Source organism: Anabrus simplex, chromosome 1 (genome assembly GCF_040414725.1).
Source record: "Anabrus simplex isolate iqAnaSimp1 chromosome 1, ASM4041472v1, whole genome shotgun sequence".
NCBI lineage: Eukaryota > Metazoa > Arthropoda > Insecta > Orthoptera > Tettigoniidae > Anabrus > Anabrus simplex.
The window spans coordinates 344,510,133-344,524,058 of NC_090265.1; the positions used below are offsets into that span (position 1 = coordinate 344,510,133).

At 37.7% G+C, this 13,926-nt stretch overlaps 1 protein-coding gene across 1 annotated transcript in view; it reads left to right on the forward strand.

Moving 5' to 3' along the window:
• The window catches only part of LOC136856771 (ribosome biogenesis protein BMS1 homolog), a 317,735-nt gene that overhangs the window by 35,819 nt on the left and 267,990 nt on the right, over positions 1–13,926 (forward strand). Inside the window, exon 3 of the mRNA XM_067134870.2 lies at positions 5,557–5,747. Within this exon, the coding sequence (XP_066990971.2) occupies positions 5,557–5,747 (191 nt within the window). The remainder of the gene's footprint in view (positions 1–5,556; positions 5,748–13,926) is intronic.

Sequence of the window (13,926 nt, forward strand, 5' to 3'; positions counted from 1 at the left end):
AGAAAGAAACAAAGACTTGGAAATAGAGAAGTAAGAGGTATGGGGTGGTGGTTAATGGGAGACTGTAATAATAAGGTTCAAAGAGAGAAAAATGAAGATAATTGTTTGTTATGTGGAGAAATAATGGAAGAGCACACTTTTGTTGAGAGTATGCAGGGAGGGAGAATCACTTAGGGTCAAATACATGGGTGGTGATTCCAAAATAAAAGTAGAAAGAGAGAGTTTCATACAATTGTGAAATTATTAAAAAAAGAGTGGACCACAACGGATAGGGCAGCCAGCATTTGTTTTGTGCAATGTATTAATAAATATTTTGCAAAAGAAAATAAGAGAACATAAAGTAAGCTCTAATTCAACTATTGAAAGTTAGGATACATATTGTCCTAGTTTATATAACATTGTTTGACATCTAGGACAAAAAGTAATAATTTGGAAAATTGATGTAAACATTTAGTATGCATAATTCTGATGTTTAATATTATTATAGGGAAACTAATGGTAGTAAAGAAAATCAAATGCATAATTTGGATTGCAATAAAGTAATACTATCTTTGCATTTTCAGTTGATCTGTAACTAGATGGGATTATTATTATTATTATTATTATTATTATTATTATTATTATTATTATTATTATTATTATTATTATTATTATTATTATGATCTGCATGATCAGGAAATAGTGTGTGTACTATTTCTTCCATGGATCCACGCACCATGGAAGAAATAGTACACACACTATTCCCTGATCATGCAGAGAGGATTGATGATGAAGCCGAGAAAGAACTAGAAAATGTACCACCTTTTACAACTGAAGAATTGATAACAGCAATTAATTCCCTTAGAAATAAGAAAGCCCCTGGACCAGATGGTATTCCAGCAGAAGTACTAAAGGTGGCAGTCGAATTATGTCCTCAACTGCTGTTGAGAATGTAGGGCCTATAATCATTGTTTGAAAGCGGGAATTTTTAGCTTTCGTTGGAAGATAGCTAGATTGGTTCTGATCAGTAAAGGGTAAACTGGGGGTTACAGACCTCTGTGTATGCTGGACACTGCCGGGAAAGGTTTAGAGAAGCTACTACAACCGAGAATACTAGCAGCAGTCCGATTAGCTGGCGACCTATCTGACCAACAACATGGATTTCGCAGAGGTCACTCAACGCTAGATGCTGTGAAGGAAGTGGTGAAGACAGCAGAACGAGCTCAAACGGGTAATCGTTACTCTAGAAAGCTGACGCTTCTTGTGACTCTAGATGTTAAAAATGCCTTCAACTCGGCAAGATGGAGTGATATTTTGGAAGCTCTACAAGAAACTTTCAAGCTACCAGAATATCTCATGTATATACTGCGAGACTATTTGAAAGACCGTACATTGTTATACGACACGGAAGATGGTCAGAGAAGAAAACGGCTCACAGCTGGTGCAGCACAAGTCTCAATTCTCGGACCACACCTTTGGAATGTCATGTATGATGGTTTGTTACGGCTGGAGATGCCAGAAGATGTAAAACTTGTGGGTTATGCTGATGATGTGGCTGCTGTGATAGTAACCCGTAACCTAGAGCTGGCTCAATTTAAATTGAATGAGGTGATGCGACGTGTCAAAGAATGGATGATAAATCACAAGTTAGAACTCGCAGATCATAAAACGGAAATTGTCCTCCTGACGAGGAAAAGGATTAATACTGTTGTACCGATGCAGATCGGGCAGATAGCCATCGAAACAACTAGGAGCACAAAATATCTTGGTGTAACGCTTGATACTAAGCTTACATATTGGGACCACATCCAACGGGTAACAGATACGGCAGTAAAAACCATGACTGCACTGAGTAGACTCATGGGAAATATCAAGGGGCCAATATCTAGTAAAAGGCGGCTTCTCATGTCAACTGTTCAATCGATACTGCTATACTGTTCGGAAATTTGGGCTGAATCGTTAAAAATTGTGAAATATCGGACAAGAATTGCGGCTGTACAACGGAGAGCAGCTTTACGAATTGCTTGCGCATATCGCACAGTATCAGAACCTGCGATTCTAGTAGTAGCAGCAGTAGCTCCTATTGACTTGTTGGCCTTCGAAAGACAAGAAATTTGGCTCACACAAGAAGAGCTAGGAAGGAAAAGGGCAAAGGCTTTGGCTCTTAGTCGCAGAATGCAACGATGGCAAACAAGATGGAAAGATGATTCTAGAGGGAAATGGACGAAAAGACTGATACCTTCTCTGGGCGTATGGGTTGCCCGAAATCATGGTGAAGTGAACTACTATCTCGCACAGTTCTTGACAGGTCATGGATACTTCCGAAAATTTCTTCATAGGCTAGGGCTAGCAACTAGTCTGGTGTGCATATATTGCGGTGATATCGATGACGTATTACATACTTTCTTTGTGTGTGTTCATTGGCTGCCATAAAGAAGATGCTTAGAAGTTATGCACGGAGAATTGACGCCAGAAGGGATCGTGTCAGCAATGCTACAAAGTCAAGAATCTTGGGACCAGGTGGCAGTCTACGTAGAAAATATTCTGCGTCAGAAGAAGAAGGACCTGGACGATTACGACAGACATTAAAGCAGAAGAAGGAAGATGAAGCACAAGATGCATTAAGCACGACATCCGCCCTGAAGTAATGCGAGAGCGGTTTCCGGGGCGGAGATAAACGTCATGGGAAAAGGGAGTGTGGTTTTTAGTGGGTAAGAATCTCCACACACTTGTTGAGTGCGGACCCTCACAAGCGTATTATGAAAGATTTTCCACACTCCCTCGCAAAAAAAATAAATATTATATTATTATTATTATTATTATTATTATTATTATTATTATTATTATTATTATTAATTAAATACAAAATGACTAGTTTTGTTCATGAAGGAAGACAATCAGATTCTGTCAAATCTCACTTCAGAGTTACAGATACTAGTCATATTATTCAGTTGAAAGAGCTCAGGTACAATCCTTTTGCAAAATATCTTGGAGTCATTCTCATAGAACTCTGAGCTACAAAGAGCATTTCACCAGACTGTCTCATCAAGTTGCTGCTAGAAATAATATCCTACATAAACTTGCAGGTCCTTCCTGAGGAGCTGCTACTGATAGCCAGTGCTCATCTGGTAGCATCCTCGTCTACTGTACTGCTGAATATTGTGCTCTTGCATTGCTGGAAAGTGTACATTTACAGAGAGTAGATGTGAAGCTAAATGATACAATGCATTTTATCTGTGACACCGTCCACCTCCATAGTGTAATGATTAGTCCCATAAGCTGCTGTCCTCGGGGGCTCAGGTTCAATTCCCTCTACTGCCAGAAAATTAAGAATGGCAGGAGGGCTGCTATGTGGTTAAAATGGTACATGCAACTTACCTCCATTGGAGGTGTGCCTGGAAAGAGCTGCATCACCTCAGGACAAAGATACGAGTTTATTTGTCTGCCTTCTTGGTGAATGGTCAGCATAGTTGCCTTCACTTCAGAGGGTCTTGGGTTCGATTCCTGGCTGGGTCAGAGATTTTTACCTTAAATGGTTATTTCCCCTGAGTCGGAAACTGGGTGTTTGTACTGTCCCCAACATCCCTGCAACTCACAGCACACACAAAACACTATCTTCCACTACGGAAAATGCAGTTCCCACACGTGTCAGATGCCGCCCACCCTCATCAGAGGGTCTGCCTTTCAAGGGCTGTAACAGGCTAAAATGGCCACACAAAATTATTATTATTATTATCTGTGACGCTGTGAAGTGACCCTATGCCAATGGTTACCTGTGCTCAGCTGCATTCCACTGTCATACATAAGAAGGAAGCAAGTGCTGCTGAGAGTAGCAAAGGAGATATGGGCATTGCCCTCTTTGCCACTATACCAGGATTTGTGCTACTTATCACATAGACAGAGACCTACATATGTCGCTGCAGGCAGACTCATTTGAAAATGTTTAGAGTTGAACCATTGCTGGAAGGATGAGTGGTCTAAGAAAACATCTGGATCACATCCCATGCCTTAGAGCCCATAAAGAAGTGGACTAGATCCGATCTTGCGAGGAAGCTATGGTATCACCGCGTTAGAACTGTAGTTACTTCTATCACAAATGAGAATGGATAAATTTGACTACATGCAAGTGTGGTGTGGAGGATCTGACCATTAAACTTATCATTCCACACTGCCCTCTGCATTCTTACCCTTATAATCCTATTGATCCGTTTTATTTCACTTCCAGCGTTATGAAGTGTTTACAGAACTTTATAGAGAGTATACAATATATGTTTATAAAATCATTGTTCAGTTAAATTAGTGACAATCTAAAGTGGAATTTACAAATGGGGTATATTATAAAGCCACAAAAATATTGAGTTTCCTGTGTGTAAATTTAAGAGTTTGTAGGCCAAGAGCTTTATGGACTTCACATCTGTGCATGGCATGTCCTGTATTGACATATCACTTGCCTGTTGTTCAGTTTAAAGAGCTGTTCGCCTCTTTCCACCCTTCATTTCTGCCTCTACTTATTAGAAAAGATTCTCTGTTTACTGTGTGCAATTGTGAAACTCAATCTTAATAGAGGCCAGAAACTTTCATTTATCAAAATACAAAATAATTTATGATTGAAGACATTATGTAAATTAATTTATATACCGTAATAGTGAATGATAAAATGTCTGGTGAGAGAGAAAGTCATTTTGGAGAATAATTCAACAGACAAGAAAATTGTATATTTTTTTATATACTGTAAATATATTGTCATTTCTAGTCTACAACTTGACTTGTCAGAAACATGTTTAGGGTTGCCACCTGTTCCGTATTGTACGGGATATCCCATATTTGAGGTGAAAATTTTGCGTCCTGTATTATGAACGGTTGTCCTGTAAAAAATATCCCATATTTGAGGTGAAAATTTTGCGTCCTGTATTATGAACGGTTGTCCTGTAAAAAATCCTGTTTAAAATCCGTATTTGATTTGAGCTCCATTAAAGTTCAAAGTAGCTCCATAAGCTTTTTTCTCTTTGGAGCTTCAGAAGAAGGAAATCTTGTGATTTCTCCTCTTCTGCTGCGTACTTCCATAGGTCTTCCATTCAAATTTCCAACATTATTGTTCATGCTGTTTGAGACTAAATCTACGTAAATTGTGAAGTTTTGAAGTTCATCGAAGACATCGGTGTTAAGATGTCAGATGCATTATTCTATATGTACTGTTAAAAGAGTGTTTGTTTCTTTTGTGAATTTCAATAATGATCTTATTTTGTCAATGAAACTAATTATATTCTAATTGAAATTGATACCTAACGTTTGATTTTCTAGTATTTATGAACTGTCCCTTATTTTTGTGAAAAGTGCTGTATTTTTAATTAGATGTCCCTTATTTCTTATATAAAAAAGTGGCAACCCTAGACATGTTTCATGTTTGTGGGCTTGGCCTTTCCCATCGGGTCTTTGTTATTTCTTGTAAGAATTATGTTAAAAACAAGATAGTAATAATAGAAATGTCTTGTTTGTTTGTTTGTTTGTTTGTTTGTTTGTTTGTTTTGGAACTGAATTGGGCCTGTGCTATCATACTTTGCATTTGTATTGTTCCAGAACTCAAGATCTTGAAACTAAGAAACAGCACATCCCATTGGTTGACAGAACTCCTATTGAGCCACCTCCAATAATAGTTGCTGTGGTGGGTCCTCCAAAGGTGGGAAAGACTACTTTAATACAGTGTTTAATAAAGAGTTTCACCAAACAGCCCCTCTCAACTATCAAAGGGCCTGTTACCCTTGTATCAGGTGAGCTTTATTGCTTTATTGTTGTGGATAAATTTAAATTTTACAGACAATACAGTTTTAAGATATTAACTTGCTTTCACGTGCGGCCAAACCATGTCGACCAGGTTTTGCAAATCCAAGCGATTGTGTCTGTTAAGTTATGTGTGTAAAAATATCACTAGGTGGAACAGAAAAATGTATACCAGTTTTAGCTATTGCAGTGCAATGGATTTGAATAAACCTTGGGTAAACCTTGACTGTCAGAAGTTAGATGAAGTCTCGTGGGAGATAACACTTCCAGTGCTGACTAATGTTAAATATACAGTATTACCCCGCATTTACGTTCCCGGCTTTTGCGTTTTCCCATCTTGTACAACATTTTTTGTTGGTCCCCTGAGATTTCCTATGCTCACAGTGTATTTAAATCCTCGAATTTATGTTTATGTTCGAAAGGAAAAAAATTGAGATAAAATGGTGTTGCAACTAACCTAAAACACTTTGAGTAACCATGGCATGACACCCAAATCAAACAACCATGTTCTTTAATAACTCTTAGAACTTTCAGTATTGAACTTCCGCTTAACCAACACAGCGCATTCTATGATACCAGGTGTTTTTCACAACATCTTATACCTTCTTTTCAAATCCGACAATGAGTTGAATTAACTCTCTAAATCTCACATACACACAAACTTTCCACCGTAATCCTATGACTTTTGAATGCAAGTAAACAAACACCCAATAGAAATAAAAAACATGTATAATACCACACATGCAGTATCTGGGTAATGGCAAAATACAGAGCCCAACAAAACCGCAAAGGAGATGAAGAAGGAGATATCAGGTTTTTGCTTTATTGCTAAGTACAGTAGAAGCACAAGAAGGAGATATTATCAAGTGATTCATTGTTTGTCTTGCCCGGGTTCGTTATTTCATGGTATTGTTTTACACTTGTGTTTATTGTTGGAGTTGTTAAAGTTATTGTCGCTGATTCGTCACATTTATTTTTGTTATTTGTTACGTTTTTGTTCTTGTTATGTGAGTTGAGTGGCCAAAGTGAATTGCCGTGATCTTTCTTTCCCGTCGTGTGTATTTGTTAATCATTCTTTGTTATTGCTTTATTGTTTTCCTGCTAATAATGGAAAATAGAAGGAAAGAAAAACTTCCACTATGGATGAGAAAGTTTGAATAATTGAAAAGGTTGATTCGTACTGTGGAACACGTGTTACATTGGCACGCAAATTGCAGCTTCCTGTATACATGCTGAATACAATTGTGAAAAACAGAGGAAGCATTACATCAAGTGCTTTAGAATGTGGACCAAACTCCAAGAAAAGGAAGTATGCGTCATACTGCAAATACGAGAAAATGGAAAAAATTGTAAAAAGTTGGTTTGAAACTTCAAGAGCTGCAGGCATTCCAATTGATGGTGTGCTCTTAAGGGAAAAGGCGCTTAAAGTGGCAAACATTTTTGGCGTTTAAAATTTCAGCACGTCCAATGGCCAGATCGACCGATTTAAGAAAAGGTATAACTTAACCTATAAAACTGTTTGTGGGGAATCTAATGCAGTTAGTGATGAAACTGTGGAAGAATGGATCGATAGAAAATTGCAGGAGCTGGCCAAGGATTACGAATCCAGGAACATTTTTAACCTAGATGAAACTGAACTGTTTTTCAGTGTGTTGCCCATCAAGACTTTGGCATTCAAAGGAGATAAATGCCGTGGTGGGAAACACAGCAAGATGAGGCTCACTGTGATGTTGGGAGCCAATGCTGATGGCTCTGAGAAGCTCCACCCCTATGTGATAGGGAAATCTAAAAAGCCTTGTTGCTTCAAGAATGTGCGATCTTTACCTACTCCCTACGATGCCAATCATAAAGCTTGGATGACCTCAGATATTTTCCAACAGTAGTTAATTGCTCTGGATTCAAAAATGGGTGTGCAAAATAGGAAGATCCTTCTTTTCATAGACCGTTGTCCAGCACATCCCGTGGATGTTAATTTGAGGAATGTGCAGTTAGAATTTATGCCTGCCAACTGCACAAGCAAGCTACAACGTATGGATTTAGGAGTTATACACTCCTTTAAGTCACTTTATAGGAAGAACCTGGTGCAGCAAATTTTATTCCTTATGGATGCTGGAAAGGATCCAGCATCATTTAAAGTTTCAATCCTGGATGCGCTTCACTTCCTTGCAAAGTCTTGGAAAGCCGTGAAGCAGACTACCATCTCAAATTGTTTCTTGAAAGCAGGATTTTTCAAGAATCATCCTGAATATCAGCTGCCAGAAGAAGAAGAAGAAGAAGAAGAAGGCCTGCTACCTGATGTATGGAGAATGTTGCAGTCAGACTGCACTACTGAAGATTTTCTTCAGGTAGATGATTCTGTGATCACTGCAGAAGAAAGAAGTGTGGAGGAGTTGGTTGCTGAGCAAACAGCAGTCGAGTCTCCCACCAATGACAGTGATGAAGCAGAAGAAGTCAGTGAAGTGATGCCTACCAGTGCTGATACAAGTGCAGCAGTGGATGTTTTATGCGGGTATCTGTCATCTGTAGAGGGGGTGAAAATAATTTTCATAACCTTCATGAGCTTGAAAAACAAATAGAGGTCATATGAAATAAGAAGTGTAAACAGAGATCGATTCTAGACTATTTTGGTAGGAAGCAGTGATTGTGTAGTTTTCCATCTGGAATAATGTGTTAATGTTGTAAATACAGGTACAATAATAGCAATTAAAATGTTTCATTCAGAGAAAAGATTGCATCTTAGATAATTCTATGGCCATTCTAAGAAAGTAACTACTGTATATTAAAAGAATATATTACACAAATTTTTAACCACCTACCGGTAACCTTTTACTGGGCAAAGGATGAGCAGAATTACAAAGGCAATGTAGTCAACAGTACAGTAATTAACTTACATGGACCTTGATTTGAGGTAAGTACAGTAAATCGATTGAGATTGAAATACTCTATACATTAATAATATGCATTTGTGTAACATTTACCTCCTTTTCCAGAGCATTTTTATATATACCTGTACAAGTTGTTTCCCACGATTTACATTTTCCCCCCTTTTACACCAGTATTCCTTGGTCCCTTGAAAAGTGTAAAAGAGGGGTATACTGTATGCAGCTGTTGTCATTTGTGTTTCTTCATTTGTCACTCAATGGAGAATTATTTTACTCAAATTATAGAATTTGGAATGGTATTATATGCACTTTATTAAAATTAACTTTTGTCCTTGTGTCTATTTACATGGAGTTTTGCAAACATTTAATTCACATGAGCCATGTAGAAACATGTGATTATTTAGTTGAGGGCTTCCTTTTATACATGTGGTGTCCGCCTCCGTAGCGCAACAGTTAGCACCATTAGCTGCTGTCCTCGGGGGCCCAGGTTCGATTCCCGGTACTGCCAGAAATATAAAAGTGGTACGAGGGCTGGTATCTGGTACACACAAATCACCTCCATTGGCAGTGTGCCTGAAAACAGCTGCACTGCCTTGGAAGAAGGACACATGTTTTCTTTTGTCTGCCTCTGTAGCATAATGGTTAATACTATTAACTGCCATCCTTGGTGGCCTGAGTTTGATTCCCTGTACTGCCAGAAATTTAAGAATGGCAGGAGGGCTGGTATTTGGTTAAAATAGTACATGCAGTTTACCTCCATTGGGGGTATGCCTGAAAAGGACTGCACCACCTCAGGATGAGGACACAAGTTTACTTTACACATGGTCTCGTGGAATTTTTCATAGAACATTTCTATGGTACTAAGGCAGAACCCAATATATAGGAAAAAAAAAAAAAAGAAAAAAAATCAAATTTTCTGTTGTAATGCCAGTATGGTAGATTTTGTGGCAAAGAGTATTATGGCAAAGCCCGGTATGAGTTTGAAGTTACATGTTGCACCCAACTACTGCGTCCAATAGGAGAGTGAAAGAAAACTCTGACTACTCATGATGATCTAGGGTACATCTTGACGAATCTAAGCTTAACGTGGAGGCACAGAAAGGGTACGGTGTTCCACAACTGTGACCTATCAATATCTTAGGTGGACGTCTCCACCCACATTCTATACAATGCGAAAGATAAAAAAATACAGTTCACTTAAATCTATATCCTTAACTTACTATATCAATAAATAACCTTGTCACATGGTAAATTTTTAACTAAAATGGTTTATTAAATAACTAGAATATCTTGGAAAGAGAAAATTACTGTGACATAAATCATTTCATAATACTTGATGTTCAAATAAATTTCATGGGAAATATTGTTTACAATATTGTATTCTTTTATCTTCTATGTATGACCATCCACTTGCTTAAAGATTAGCCAACCAACATACAATATCTATTTTGTAATGATTAGCCTCACTCCCTTTCCAACACATATCCACTAATATGTAGATCACTCGAAACAAAACTGTTTTCAACATGACTATTTATCAGTTTCCTAATTTGATTTTGTATACTAAACCATAACTTATCTTTCTATCCTCATGACTACTTTTGAAATGTCGTGCTTCCTTTAACAGCCAAATCTTGCATCTTCTAACCTGATCTCCATTTACTGGACTATTTCAATCGTATCATAACCTCTAAAACGAAAATTTCCACTTGATTTCTAAGTTTAACAATTCTTATTTGATTACAGCTTTTATTTTTAAATCATGTGCTCCCACATCAATGTAGTATAATACTTCATTGCTTGTATACAGCTCTTTAAATTCAATGAACAGCTTGACTATGACTATCACACAACAACATTAAATTATTTCAACCCTTTTCTCAATATATTATAATATTAGACACACGTGAGATGTTTGATATAGGTGTCACCTAACATATTAATGTTTATTGCATGGATATGCCCACAGTATAAGTTGGTCCAGGCTTAGCATTCACTATTCTAGGTCAGATATATCCTTATATACTTCTATGTTTCCTCAATGAAATTCCTTAATACTTCAATGTAGTCTGTATATTACCCACTTAAGCTACTTACATCTTGTACCCCAATCTGTTTCTTCTGTGAATTGCTATTACTAATTGTCTTTGACTATTATACACTTCATTTAATACAACTCGCAGCATACATATTTCAATTTTAATCCTCTCTGTATATATTTATTTCTTCTTAAATGTCTCAACCTCTTCTCATAAATACATCTCCCTCGACGAGGCATACATAATTATAGCTATTTAAATTACACTGGCTCATATATTACGGTATTTCATTCCAAGGTCATCTAACTCCTGAGTTTACCAACACATTGCTCCTTGCTTTTCAGTGACAACAAAAACACATATCTGCCTGCATATCCATACATAACCCTACATATGCTTTTCATGCTAAACATTAGATTGCCTTATAATTATAATATCTAGTTCTCAAAAATTGCTGTTCTTTGACGTAGTAAACTTTACCTATTCAATATTATCAAGGCGACATGTGCCTATCTACAGCATTGTGTGCATTCTATAGGGTTCCTGCGTATAGCACTGTGCTGCTGCGAGTGGATACTATGAGAACTACTTAGAGGTAGCTTCATCAACAGCTCACCATAAGAAGCCAGAATGTGTGTGACGTTTACATGCATTTATTCAATTATTTTACAGTGTTGTCTTAAGATGACTATTTTTGAATGTCGCAGGCAGATTGATGTGCTTGCGTTGACTGCATTAATAGATACTGTAATACAGAGCTTTCCTTCACGACCTCACGAAATGGATTTGAAAAGACGGTGGATCGTAGCAGTAAATCGCAAGAAGTGATTAAGGATTTCTACATTTATTTAATACATAACACTTTACAAAATGTAAAGGTAAACAGTTACAAACAAATTATTATATCAGTGTTAAATTTCAAAGTAAGCTACAATAGGCCATCTTTTTTAAAGCACACACATCACAGCAGATACATTGTATTCTATTAACATTGTCTTAATGATAGCAATAATAATAAGACTGACAAAGTTGGATGTCAACACCAACTTAAGACGATGCAGAAGACTGTGGTTATTGCCACGATTGGAATTGTACGGAAATTTATGGGTCCAAATTCTATGTAAAAATGTAGTGTAAATTTTTATTTTGCTTTGATTTCCTAAAATCTGTACAATTGCTTGAATATCATTACCACAGATGTGTGCAAAATAAATAAATAATAATAATAACATACTGTATTGTACTACAGAGCACAATATGACATTTTATAGTGTTTTGTCACAACCTCACAAAATGGATTTAAAAAGGCAGTAGACAAATATAATTACAGAAATAGGCCTCCATTACACAATATCAATAGTTCACAGATATTCCGCATTTTACATACATAAAGATCTGTCCTCGCCCTGAGGTGGTGCAACGCTTTCCAAGCAACCCCTAATGAACATGAGATGCATGTACCCTCATGTCAATCTTAAATTTCTGTCTGTATCGGGAATCAAGCCCGGGTTTCTGACGAAGGAAACTACTGGCACTAACCGTTATACTACAGAGGTGGTCTTGATCATATTATAAATACAGACACAATCATTTATTGTCAACGTTAAAATATTCTGATATTTTCTCCTCCCGCAACATTTTTGGTAGTGTAGGTACATTCGGTTTCAAAATCTGGAATTTCAATTGGTCCAACATCAAACCTGTGCCTTTTCATCAGAAAAAGGTCCTCTAAGCTCTTCTCTTTGTTTTATTTCTTTCCCCGCTTATGAAGTGCGAGGTCGAGACCATTCACAGGGTTGATAAGTACGCGATGTGACATGTTCTGAGTAAACTGTGTAAATAACAGCAGAAATATTCATTTACCAAGTCCTCCCTAGCAACATTAACCTACGCTAACATGATAACGTATTAGAATTAGAACAAATATTTTTCTGAAGACAGCATTGTTGAGTGTGTATATGAACATTAATCTCGTTATCACCACAAATAATACATAAATTACTATTATTATTATTATTTCGTATGGCAAAACAAGGATACATTATAAGTACATAAAAATACATATTTCTTAAATAAGTATGTGATTACAAGTCAGCATTCAAAACTTAATGTCCAGACTTTTCAGCCAGTCCACTGCTTCTGTAGAGGCACTATGTAGCTCTTTAATGGATCCATTGAATCTTCTTTTTGGGCAGTCCATAACAACGTGCTGGATGGTCTGAGGCACATTATCACAGTCACAGAATGGGTCTTCAGATTTTCCCCACTTGTGAAGCCAGAATTTACACCTTCCATGGTTTGTTCTGATTCTGTTTAGAGATGTCCATTCCCTTCTCGGTAAGTTGAAACCAGGAGGAGCTCTACAAGGATGGAGGATTAAACCCAGGTGGTCAGGATTTGACTAGGTCCATTCTTCGCGCCAGATCTCATCAGCATCAAAATGTGTTTCCAGGAGCTTCTCGCCTAACTTCCATGATGGGTTTCTGGACTTTAATCTCTTCGGTTTCTGAGGGTTGCAGTCCTGATGTAAGGGCAGTTGAGGGTTACTGCGACATTTCTGCCATTCTCTTACTAGAGCCAGTTCTTTTCGTATGTGAGGGGGATGGATGTTTGATAAAACGGGTAACCATTTTAGGGGTGTCGATTTGATGGTGCCTGATATTGTCCTCATGGTATCATTCAGTTGTGTATCAACTTTTGAAGTATATACACTGTTAATGTTGTATGTCCGGCGCTCCCTTCTCGCTCCGCCTGCCAGCTGCACGCGCGCCTGTGTATCATTTTGCTAGCTTCGACGCGCAGCCCTCAGTGCGCGTGCCTGACCATCGAGTGTACTATAAATAGGAGCTCCCTGCCTGCTCACTTGCCCACTTGCCCCGGTGTCCAGCTCCAGAATACACCCTACGTCGAGCACGGAGGCTACTCCTCTTGAAAATGTGCTTCGACCAGGTGGACTGAATTTCTGGCAGTACGAGGTTTCACCTCTGGTCACCGCTCCCTTTCCTGTTTCCGCTGCCTATGTTCCGTAATTCTTTTACAAGCCATTTTCATTCCCTAATGTATGCAAGCTCCCTTAGTTTCGCTAAGTGGAATTTCTTCAATCAATTGAACTTGCTTTTTAGGAATTCAGGCACTTCAACAAACAAGGACTCTCAAAGACATTTATGTTAGTGTGCCAGATAGTTTTCGACTATCAACGTGTCAATTCACAAAGACTATCTTTTCAAGATAGAAGTGTATATAAAGAC